The 12,764-nt window shown below is 34.6% G+C and overlaps 1 protein-coding gene across 5 annotated transcripts in view; it reads right to left on the minus strand.

Moving 5' to 3' along the window:
* Positions 1-12,764, minus strand: part of LOC131528544 (lipoxygenase homology domain-containing protein 1-like) — a 37,071-nt gene that overhangs the window by 4,325 nt on the left and 19,982 nt on the right. For 4 of the 5 annotated variants that reach the window (XM_058757765.1, XM_058757766.1, XM_058757764.1 and 1 more), the window contains 21 exons: positions 12,588-12,764; positions 12,221-12,362; positions 11,457-11,608; positions 11,254-11,387; positions 10,103-10,254; positions 9,912-10,016; positions 9,705-9,833; positions 8,477-8,641; positions 8,127-8,308; positions 7,483-7,599; positions 5,464-5,626; positions 5,096-5,247; positions 4,306-4,515; positions 4,064-4,187; positions 3,159-3,364; positions 2,858-3,043; positions 2,298-2,425; positions 1,620-1,737; positions 1,366-1,543; positions 1,071-1,256; positions 797-967 (listed from right to left, as the gene is read on the minus strand). In XM_058757765.1, coding sequence (XP_058613748.1) covers positions 797-967; positions 1,071-1,256; positions 1,366-1,543; positions 1,620-1,737; positions 2,298-2,425; positions 2,858-3,043; positions 3,159-3,364; positions 4,064-4,187; positions 4,306-4,515; positions 5,096-5,247; positions 5,464-5,626; positions 7,483-7,599; positions 8,127-8,308; positions 8,477-8,641; positions 9,705-9,833; positions 9,912-10,016; positions 10,103-10,254; positions 11,254-11,387; positions 11,457-11,608; positions 12,221-12,362; positions 12,588-12,764 — 3,277 coding nt within the window. Of the gene's footprint in view, positions 1-796; positions 968-1,070; positions 1,257-1,365; positions 1,544-1,619; positions 1,738-2,297; positions 2,426-2,857; positions 3,044-3,158; positions 3,365-4,063; positions 4,188-4,305; positions 4,516-5,095; positions 5,248-5,463; positions 5,627-7,482; positions 7,600-8,126; positions 8,309-8,476; positions 8,642-9,704; positions 9,834-9,911; positions 10,017-10,102; positions 10,255-11,253; positions 11,388-11,456; positions 11,609-12,185; positions 12,363-12,587 lie in introns of those variants that run through there. The other variant, XM_058757768.1, reaches the window with a different exon arrangement.

Below are 12,764 nucleotides of genomic sequence, written 5' to 3' on the forward strand. Positions count from 1 at the left end.
TCATGTTCATAATCACCCTGGAGTGCTCAAAATTGTGAATATGAATGGGAATATACTTCAGAGATATTTTACTCATAAGAATTTCTAGGGGTGCCAATAATTGTGTCCAATGTGTATTTCAGAAAAACATTTATTTCATAATGATATTTCCCCCCATTTTAAATTCTTATTATCCAATGAAAGGTTAGATTTTTGTGAATTTTTTTAATAAAAGATCAAAAGGATTAACAATGCAGATAAATTTTCACAGCCTTCTTTGATCATATTTACCAAGGGTGCATATATTTTGGCCATGACTGTATATATATATATATATATATATATATATATATATATATGTATATATAAATTATCCAACAAATAAATGATCAAATTGGTAAAATATATATATATATATATATATATATAAATACACGACTAAGAAACTGTTTACAATTTTTACCGATAAAATAAAACAAAAAAGATCAACATTTGCAATTAATTAATTCAACAATTAAGTACTTTATATTTAACTTTCGATACACGTTCCTCAACTTTTAGCGAATGATTCATCTGTGCATGTTATTCCAAAGAAATAATGTCATTCCCTTCGATCCCCTGTTATACAGACACTTTTTCATCCATTTAGTTCCCATTTAATATTCTGTTTCACTTGGAAATACGTCACATTATGGAAGTAAAATGGGTTGCAAATGTGCAAGTTATGAACTCCAACTGAATTCTGTCAAAATTAACTGTTTTTACTTCATTTGTATGTGTGTGTGTGTGTGTGTGTGTGTGTGAACTCGTGTCTCACTGGTTTTTTCATCAAAATCCACAGCGTCGTTGTTGGCACACGCCAGCTCTCTCATTATCTGTCCATCATCCTCGTTCTTGGCGAGCCAGCGGTCACACTGGAAACGAAACTTCTTCCCCAAGATGTCATCATGCACGTCCACATACTCCAGGTGCCAACCGGCAGCCAGACCTGTCAACACAAACACACACTTGTTTTGAGCATATAAACATATACAGGTTTGATGACAGGCCTACCTCGAGTTTAATTTCCTAATCTGCTCATCAGTGCTCACCTGAGTTGTCGTGCCAAATGCGCACTTTCGAGAGCTCGCCCAAGCTGAGGATGTCAGCGAAACGGAACGTGTCCGTCTGTTTGCGCTCAAACTTGTTGGTGTTGTTGCTTTCTTTCAGAGTCAGCGTTCCAGTTTCACCGTTCTCTCCAAAAATAATCATCCACACATTAGCATCGGTTCCAGCCGCTAAAAAGCAACCAATCATAGGTTAGAATCTACTGTACCTGTGACCATAAACACAACCAATTGAAGAATTGTTCTTAAGTAGTTGTAGACACTACAAAGAAGTGCGCACCAGTTACATCGCTGGTCTTCACAGAAACGGTGTAGGTGGTGAGCTCAACCATTTCCTCGTCATTTATTACTGCAGGCATCTCGCATATGAGCGTTCGCTTGGGTCCGTATGAGCGAGACAGCCATTCCTCGTACATAAATAAGGCCACTTCATCCGTCTGCAGGTTATGCAGTTCAATCTACATACATACATGCATTAATATTTTTAAAGGCTTGGGAAATTACACTATATGTATGTCACTTTCTCTTACAAACCTTATCCAGAAACCAGTCGGGTCTGCTTCCAGAACCATCTACACGCATTCTCATCTTTCTCAAAGGAGCAATATCCTCAATCTCCAGATTGAATGTGTCCTTCTGCCCTCGTTCAAACCTAAACACATTAAACACAAAAAATGAGACAGTTTTAACATGTTTCAATGCATAATCATAATTTTTAAGATTTACTGTGGTCCCAGGTAACCAGGTTTGTTATAGTTAACTAAAACCATAAAGAAATTTAGTTACTTGAAATAAAACATTAACTGAAATAAAATACACTGAAAAATACTGTAAGTTTAGATGTAGCACTTGTACTAAAACGAAATAAAATTAATAAAAAATAAAACTAGACATTTTAAAAAAGAATAAAAATAATTAAACAATAAAATTACTATAACAAAATTTAAAGTGAAATCAGAAAATATAAAAATAAAGTCTAATCCAAAATATTAACAAAATCTATAGTAGTATATCATTGTCAATAAAAGAACACTGCAGGTAACCTATTTGCTAATATTTACATTCTAATTTTATTCTTTTTTCTTAGATTCTCATATTTTTCAACTCAAATCAATATTTTTGCAAAATAAACTGCATGAAAACATTACATTTATACTGCAATAATCACCAACTGACTACATTATCCTTGTGTTTCTGTGCGTGCATATGTACCTGTCCTCTAATTTTGGCAGCAGCATTTCCTCTGACGTGCCGTAGACTCCAAACACAGTCATGTAGATCTGTGTGTCTGTACCTGCGTGCTGGACATCTCCTGTTATCACCGTTACCTCATAGATCACCTAGAAGAAAAATATCTTTCATAAAGTACACTTACTGTAGTATACAACAGCAAATCAGCGTATTAGAATGACTTCTGAAGGATCATGTGACACTGAAGACTGGAGTAATGATGCTGAAAATTCATCTTTGATCACAGGAATAAATTATGTCTTAAAATATTTTCAAATAGAAAACAGTTACTTTTAAATTGTAATAATATTTCACAATATTACTGTTTTTACTGTATTTTTGATCAAATAAATGCAGCCTTGGTGAGCAGAAGGGGTTTATTATTATTTTCAAAAACATCAAAAAAATCATACCAACCCTTAACTTTTGAAATATAATAATATTTAATAAAATAAAGAATAAACTAAGCTATAAACATGGGAAGTAAACCCCTTACTTGAGCTATTTGTATTTTTAAGGCTGAAGGAAATGAAATGGTGTACCTTCTGTGGGATGTTGACAGTTTCTGCATCCTGTACATCAAAGAAACGGGCGGTGAGTCCGTCTCCTCTGTCTTTGGCCAGCCAGCATTTACAGGGAAACATGTAGCGCACTGCTTTAGTCGGCACATCAACAGTCAACTCCTCCACTAACCAGCAGCTCTCTGGAGTCGCCCCATCGTGACCCAACTACACACAACACAAACCAACAATCTGACATCTGCAGTATCTATATGTACTGTACATTGAGCTTACGAATACAGTCTACTGAATCTACTGTGTGTGTGTGTGTGCTTTCCCTCACTTCTACTTTCTTGATGTCACCAACATCAGTTCCATAGCAGGTGAAGTAATCCAAGGATCCAGGCAGGAATCCGTTTTTCCCATCCAGGTCGAGCCAGAGGCGATCTGTCTTCTTGTTCTTCTTTCCTATGATGATGACATATACTCGGCTACTCGTCCCAGCATCCCGATCCCAACCCGTCGTCACCGAGAAGTGGTAGGGAATCACTATACACACACATTCATTTAAGTTAATTTTTTCCTTCATATAAAATTCAACTATAGAATTTTTTTAAATTAAATTAAATTAAATTAAATTAAATTAAATTAAATTAAATTAAATTAAATTAAATTAAATTAAATTAAATTAAATTAAATTAAATTAAATTAAATTAAAAAATAATTTAACAATATTATAAGTTGACATGCTAAATGAATAATTTTTTTTTTAATTAAATGTTGTAAAAAAAAAGATTAAATATTTTACATTTGTCTGCATTTATACGGCAAAAAAATCGAATTTGCACTTCTCAAATTTATTACAGCATTTCACTTACATTTTAACACTGATTGTATAATTGGTAACACTTTACAATAAGGTTTCATAACATGAACTAACAATGAACATTACTACTTAAGCATTTATTAAAGTTAATGTAAACATTTACTAATACATTTTTAAAATCAAAAGCTGTGTCTGTTTACATTATTTAATGCACTGTAAACTAACATGAACAATGAACAATAATATTTTTTACTAAATACTAATATTCACAAAGATGAAAGATTAAAAAATGAGACCTTATTGTAAATTGTTTGTTGGCATATAATTTGAAATGAAAATATTATATTAAATCCAAAATTGAGCAAGTGATGGTCTCAGCCCACTGTATGTTGTGGAGTGAGACTCTATATGCTTATACATACATGATCCTTCCTCGGCTTCTTCTTCCTCTGAATGTCGTTTCTTGTTTTTCTTGTTCATGTTGCTGTCCAGATTTGTCACTTTTTTAATTGGACAGAAGGCAGTCTCTCGCTCTCCCTCATACCCCTACACACACATATACACACAGTATATACATCTGGATGTGCTCTGGACTAGTCTGTAATGCTGTAACATTGTTAACGCATGCATGCACGGGTGCACACATGCACACATGCAGGCAGACCTTAACGTAGAACACCCTGTCGATCCGTTTGTCCTCCTTCTTTCTCGAAAGCCATCGCTCACACAAAAACAGAAAGACTTCCTCCGTATCTTGGTCCAGCACTTCCACCTGTTCCAGGTACCAATCAGCACTCAGCATGCTGTTGTCATGGCGAACGCGGATCTTGAACACCTGGCCCAGATCCACGGCCTCCAGGGTGAATGTGTCCACCTGACCAATCAGAAGCAGTCGTTGTCAGCAGCCAATCAGAGGGCAGGTACACTACAGTTGAAATGTTTGGTGTCAGTAAAAATTGTATTCAGCAAAGGTGCATTAAAAAGTGATGAAATTAGCAGCACAACTATTTTCAACATTGATAACAACCAGAAATGTTTCTTGAGCAGCAAATCAACATAGGACAACAAGGATCATGTGACACTGAAGTAATGATGCTGAAAATAACAGGAATCTATTACATTTTAACATATACATTAAAATAGAAAACAGTTCATTTGAATTGTAATAATATCTCATAATATTTACTGTATTTTTGATCAAATAAATGCAGCCTTGGTGAGCAGAAGAGACTTTTTTCAAAAACATTTTTAAAATCTTACCGACCGCAAACTCTGAATGGTAGTTTTAAATTATGTCTTTGTTTTAATGGTGTCAAAATGTCTGAAGACACAGGATAGTAAAACCTGACAAGCCACAACAGCTTGATATAGGTTCAATTTTCACCTAAAATGAATCCAAAATTAAGAAGCATTAGGACGATGTCCTCATAAAGACGTGTATTTGTGCGTCTCACCGATCCTCTCTCAAACTTGTTGCCGTTCTCAGACTTGCTGAGTTTGCGTTCTCCAGTGTCGCCCATGTCTCCGTAAAGAGTGATGAACACGTTGGCATCGGTTCCTGCTCCATACACATCCCCCGTGGTCACCGTCACTATATATGTGTGTACTGCAACACACACATATATGCAATAGTCTTCCTGTAGCTCAAACAGTAGTGCATTGTAATTGCAACGCAAGGTCATGGGTTTGATTCCCAGGTAATGAATGAATCAAAAAACGTATAGTTTGAATGCAGTCATTTTGCATAAAATTAGGAGTCTGCCGAATGCATAAATATAGTACATATAGGTAATTGTAAATGAAAAACTGTCCACACACTTACTCTCCAGTGCGTCGTCCACCTCTGTCTCGATGACTTTGAGGGTTCCGTCCCGTGATAGTTTCTCCACGATGATATCAGACGGCACCAGCTCTCGAATCGTCTCGCCGTCCTCCTCCGAGCGAGCCAACCATCCCTCACACGGGAATATTGCAGTCTCAGAGCCCTGCATAAAAACACACATTTTTGAGTCTTGACATGTTGAATATTAGTCTTTTACATTTTATTAAAGGAAATTTGATTAATAATACCATAAAGTGTTCATTCAAAGGTTAAAGGGATAGTTCACCCAAAAATTCTGTCATTAATTACTCACCCTCATGTCGTTCCAAACCTGTAAGACTTGCGTTTCATCTTCGGAACACAAATTAAGATATTTTGATGAATTCCAAGAGCTCTCTGACCCTCCATAAACAGCAAAGATCCTAACGTGATCAAGGCTCAGAAATGTACGGTAAAACCGTACGTTTTATGAATCTACGAGAATACTTTTTGTGCGCAAAGAAAACAAAAATAACTACTTTATTCAACAATTCGGCACCCTAGCGCCATTGTTTGTGTATGTGACACTCTCCAAAATGATGATTTTTTTGAATAAAGTCGTTATTTTTGTTTTCTTTGCATTTCTTTGGTCAGAGAGCTCACGGGATGCACCAAAAATATCTTAATTTGTGTTCCGAAGATGAACGAAGGTCTTACAGGTTTGGAGCGACATGAGGGTGAGTAGTTAATGACAGAATTTTCATTTTTGGGTGAACTATCCCTTTAAATGTGTCATTTATTCACTGTTGCAGTACTTTATCCTACAGGACTACCTGTTTAGTGGTAAACTGACCAGTCTGGGCAGAACAATGGGGTAGAGGAAGCTAGTTATAAATTTCAGTAAAATAATCATCTAATAATCAGCTAATTCATAAAATAATCAAAATAAAATATCAAAATCTGTGTATGAGGTCGGTCAGATTTATTTGAAAGAAGTCTCTTATGCTCACCATGTCTGCATTTATAATTATATGCTACAAAAATACAGTGAAAATTGTGAAATATCTGCTTTCTATTGTAAAATAATGTAAAATGTCATTTATTCCTGTGATGCAAAGCTGAATTTTCAGCATCTTTACTCCCGTCTTCAGTGTCACATGATCCTTCAGAAATCATTCTAATATGCTGACTTGCTGCTCAATAAATATTTCTTATTATTAGCAAAGCTGATTTTTGTGGAAACTATGATATATTTTTTTCAAGATTCATTAATGAATTGAAATTTCAGAATAGTATTTATTTGAAACAGAAATCTTCTGTACCATTATAAATGTCTTTACTGTCACTTTTGAGCAATTTAATGCATCCTAGCTGAATTAAAGTATTCATTTGTATAAAAAAGGGTACAGCAAATAAACAGTTTCTGCTGGTAAACGGTGGACGTGAATGTTGATACCAGAGTTTCACGCTGGTGTGATGTTCTTGACGGAGCTACAGCTTGAGGCAGTGTTTCACTCCTCTACTGTACACAGATAGCACTGGAGTGGAGCGACAGGTCAAAGAAGATTAGTCACTGGAACTAATTATACAAACGGCAACACAGAGCAGATGTGGGTCAATGAAATGGGTGTACAACAGACAGCGGAGAGGAAAAGAAGGTTTTCCACAGCCAGATGGGAGCATTCTAGACTCAACCAAGTTTCACATTGCCAGAATTAAGACCAAAACATCTGGTCCAAAGCGTAGCTTAGTCTGGCCAAAAACGCCCACTAACGCAGGAAAGGCAGGTCTGACCAACATGTGAAAGGATCAGCCACAGTTTGCTGTTTTACGTGACATTTAGGGGGCTGAAATTGGCAGGATATGTATTTCTGGATCACTTGAGAGTTTTCCAAAAAATGCTGTGGGCTGAGATTAGACAAACCCAACTGCATTTCAAGAAGTCTGTCATGTTTAACTGTACAGCACATGCAGATTTGTGCACAAGCAGCTGATCTCTTTCTAACAGAGATAAAGTTCAGTAAAGATAAAGCTCAATACCTTCCCTTTCCGGAGAAGTCGGCGAATTTCCACACGGTCTAAATGCCAGCCAGGATTCACCCCTCGATTATCGTGACCGATACGAATTTTCTCAATGATATCGCCAATGTCCTCCAACTGCAGAAGCCCAGAATCAACATCAACATCACTGCTGTCAGTGTAAGCCTTGCATTAAAATTATTAATAGAAATGTTAAGATGAAACTAAGACCCAGATGAATTTCTATTAGTTCAGGTTGGTCTCAGGTTTATTTTAGTTAACAACAAATAAAACTGAAAGTCAAATTAAAACCATTTAAAAATGTTACTTGAAATAAAATAAAACTTTATTTTAACTAGTTACCAAGGCAACATTTCTCATTTTAGTTGAGTTTCACTTGATGTACTAATAAAATTAATAAAAAGTATATAAACATTACTACTACTACCAATGACAAAAACACACAACAAAATGACTAAAACTTGAACTAAAACTAAAGTGAAAACAGAACGTTAAAAACTGATTCAAAATTTTAGTAAAAACTAGAAAGGTTTCTCAGTGATACTAAGATAACACTGGCTGGTTTATGCCAGTTGCACTGGTAAGCAGGACAAATAGCATTATTTTTCAACCCTAGGTTTATATTTATGTTGATACTCATTTACCTCTATGATGAACATGTCCTCCGCCCCTCGTTCAAAGTACATCCTCCTCTCTCTCTTGTTGACGCAGAGAGACTTCTGAGACGAACACACTCCGTTCTGCCCGTACAGAACAATGAAGACGTCTGCGTCCGTTCCCGCAGCAAATATATCACTGGTGAAGATTTTAATCTCATAGGGAACAACTGCAACACAAAAGAGGAAATCAAATGAATCACGAACACCCCGTGTAGATCTGTCTATGAGTGTTATGGCACAAATTTTCATCTGTCTGTATTTATGACACATGAAATAAATAAGGTTTAGTATTAGTCTGTAATCATTATAATTAGCTACATAAACATGTATCGTACAGGGTGTGTATAGTACTGTCTGCAGTTCATTAGGGTACAGGTCTCTGACAATGGCACCATCGTCTTTTCCTTTATCCAGCCAACGGCCACATGGAAAGCGCAGCAGCTGACCCAGAGACGGAGCATCGATCTCTACCCAGTCCAGAAACCAGCCTGGAGACACACCTGAGAAAACAGGACAAACCCCCCCAAACATCCACATACACACATGTACACTGTAAGTAATTGTCTGTAGGATTTACACCAATGCTGCCTGTACTGAGGATTCAGAAGAAAGCCAGTGAAATTAAATCATCAGAAATAAGGGACAGTCTAATGCAAAAAGAAATAAAGGCATAAATGACAAAGACACAGACACAGATTCAAATTTATATAAATAAAGTAAACCTTCATTTTCGTTATGCATGCATAAACCTTACTGAACTCATTTTTTTTATTAACTTTTTTGTTTTGCACTAAGAACATGTTTTACAATACAAATGAACAAGTCACCAAAGACTGCATTTATTTGTCAAAATACAGTGAAAACAGCAATATTGTGAAATATCATTACAATTTAAAATAAATGTTTTCTATTTTAATATATTGTAAAACGTAATTTATTCCTGAATTTTTAGCATCATTACTCCAGTCTTCAGTGTCACATGATCCTTCAGAAATCATTCTAATATGTATTTTCAGGATTTTTTTGATGAATGGGAATTTTTTTTAAAGAATAGCATTATCTTTTGTAACATTATAAATGTCTTTTCTGTCACTTTTGATCAATTTAATGCATCCTTGCTAAATAAAAGTATTCATTTCTTTTTAACCAACCCCAAATGAACAGTAGTGTTTTTTGATGCATAATAAATGATTTTCACTTTATAATGAAGTATTTTCAAAATAAGAAAATAACCAAAAATAAGTAGAATCAGAAACATCATTACGATTATGTTTTAGAGTACAAACACAGTCTATAACTCGTATCTTTATACTATCTGTAAATAACATCACTCTTTTTAACAACATAATATCATTAGTAGGAATGGATGTACATTACTTTTGTTTTTTGCTGTAAAAAGAACAGCGATTCGTTACAGTGTAAACACACAGACGAGCACACACACACACGTCAATCATCAATGCACAGATTTGAACTCAGCCAGTCCTCAACTGCATCTGCAGAATGCAGATTCAACATATTTGCATAAATACACAGAGTGATATCTGATGTGAATGTGTGTACCTGCGTTGTCGTGTCCGATGCGGATTCTCTTGAGTTTTCCGATGTCCACTGCCTCTATGGTGAACTCGTCAATCAGTCCCAACTCAAACTTGTTCCTATAGTTCTTAGACGCCTTTAGATTAATGATACCTGACACACAAACACACTTTTCAGTAGCGGATGGGCTAATAGTACTAACAGTACAGTCTGAATTGTTTTCATAGTTACCAGTGTCATCTTTGGTTCCGTAAAGTATAGCATAAACGTTTGCATCTGTCCCGGCTTTCTTCTTCTCCCCTGTTTTGACTCTCATTGTGAACGTGGTTGACATGGCTACACACAGACATAATCAATGTAATATCAATGCAATGAGCAAATGCCATTAGGTTAAAGCAGTACACTTGTGTAACATTCAAAACCTTTTTGCTCTAGTCCGAGTTGAGCAGGTGACGACTCCTCTTCTTCATCTTCATCTCTCTTCATGAAAGCCTCGTCTACTGGGACTAATTCACGGCCCAGCTGCCCGTCATCTTCATCAACCGCCAACCAGCGCTGACAGGGGAAAAAATACCTGAACAACACACACAAATACGGTCAACACTTTAATATGTCAGTTGTTTCTCTTTAGCCAGTGATTACATTAAATTGGGCAAGTTGAGACTTAAGCATCACATTTTTCATCTGAGGAACTAAAAACTGAAACTAAAACCATTAAAAAACATTTTCAGTACTTGAAGTAGAATAAATATTAACTGTAATAAAAGAAAATGTAAAATATATATATATTTCAGCAAGGGCAACATTTCTCATTTTCATTTAGTTAAGTTTCAAATACTAAAATAATTAAAACTTAATAAACTAAAACTAAAAGCTAAAATGTAATAAAAACCATAATAAAAAAATAATAAAAACGACAAAACACAATACATTACTAAAATTAAAATAAAATAAAATATGAAAATCTAAAAAATAAAAAAAAAAATAAAATAAAAATAAATATATATATATATATATATATATATATATATATATATATATATATATATATATATATATATATATATATATAAATAAAAATAAAATAAAAATAAAATAAAATCTAATTCAAAATATTAACAAAAACTATAATAGTACATTAATGATACTAAAATAACGGCTCAGTAACCCTACGTCTCCTCTTGATGATCTCAAAAATGTCTGAAATTATACTCAGATTTGCTAGATATTTGTAATTTTTGTTGTATATTTTTTTAATCAATTTCAATGTATTAATTAATTCATACATTGTAAATAAATGATTTATTTCCTTAAAATGTATTTATTTAATATGAATATTTCAGCAATTTCTGCAATCAATGGTCAGAGATCTCAATATGTACGCAAACATTTCTCATCTAGCATTCCCAATATTAAAGATCTGAAGTGCAAACCATATTAATTGTATAGCTCTCAACTCTTACTGTACGTCAACATTTTACGCATTTCCGTCTCTTTTTATTTCTCCTGAGAAATGTTAAGGGAAACAAAGGTGGTACTTAAATGAGAAGTACAATAAGTGCATGACACTCACATGGTTTCATCTTTCGTATCAAAGATCTCGACGCGGTCCAGATACCACGCAGCATTCGCCTGCTTGTTGTCATGACGAATCCTCAGTTTCTTCAAGGGTCCCAGATCCATCCCAGTGATCGTGAACACGTCCTCCTGAGAATGATCCGCAGTCAGGTACATTCTCTATACAGTGTGAATGTGTGGGTGTTTTCTTCCACTCACCTGCCCGCGCTCAAACTTGTTAAGGTGGTTTGACTTGCGTAGTTTTCTCTCGCCCGTGTCACCCATTTCTCCATAGATGTTGATGTAAACACTCGCATCGGTTCCGGCCCCCAGCATATCCCCAGTGAACACATGAAACTCGTATGAGTTCTCTAAAATACATGAACACACAAGTGTCACTTCTGTTGAAGGTATCAGGTGGTACATTGCTACCGTGACAGAAGGTATTTTTACACTTCAGACACACTTGCAATGTCTGAATCTCATTCTATTAGATAACAAAATAGCAAACAATTTTATTTTAATTTATTATCAAATTTATTTTAAAGCAAATGAGCGCAAGCACAATTTATATGCAAATTTTCATGAAAAGAACTTTGTTAAACATTTTTGATCTTAAATTAAATCATTAATGAAATAAAATATGTACAGTATTTTAAATTAATAAAAAAATGTAAAAATGTATTTATAAAATGTATAAACAAATTTATTTATTAATTTATTTAAAATGAATAAATGTATGAATTATATTACAAATATTAATTTAAAATATACATTTCTTAAGCATTTATATTTTATAAATAAATTTATATATATATATATATATATATATATAAATTAATGAATTATTACTAAATAAATGTAAATTTATTAGTCTGTAAATTTTAAATAAACGATTCATTTTCCTAAAAATGTATTTATCTAAAATTCATTGTTTTTTATATATACTTTTTGGTTGTGAAGGATTGAATCTCTCTCTATACCCTCCAGATCTTCATAATCCTCAGCACACAGCTCCACGAGAATCTCTCCATCCTCTTCATCACGAGCGAGCCATCGGCCACATGGGAAACTGTAAGTTCGAACAACCTCCTTCAATTCACCTGGAGATTCCTCTTCTTCCTCCTAGAGATGTTTAGATGGGTGTAAAAATAAATGTTTAAACAGTGGTCAATCAATATTAGTTTTTCAATTGCTCATTCTGAAAATGTTCAATTTGGTCACTCTTAGTACTGAACATTTAGTTGCTGGACTAGACTGAATAAATTCTAAATTAAGGTTTAAATTAAGAAAATACACTTTTTGTTTAAAAAGCAAAGACCTAACGGTCAAACATAGCTCCTATCTGACCTTTTTCTTCTTTTTCTTCTTTTTATCTTTCTTGTCCTCCTCTTTCTTCTCTGGTTTCACCATTGCCATGACCAGCCGTTTAACGTCCACTTTCTCCAGGAACCATCCAGCCCCTATTCCTGAGCCGTCATGGCCGATTCGGATCTTATAGACCCGTCCCACATCTGGGCCCTCGAT

This window comes from Onychostoma macrolepis, chromosome 21 (genome assembly GCF_012432095.1).
Source record: "Onychostoma macrolepis isolate SWU-2019 chromosome 21, ASM1243209v1, whole genome shotgun sequence".
Classification (NCBI taxonomy): domain Eukaryota; kingdom Metazoa; phylum Chordata; class Actinopteri; order Cypriniformes; family Cyprinidae; genus Onychostoma; species Onychostoma macrolepis.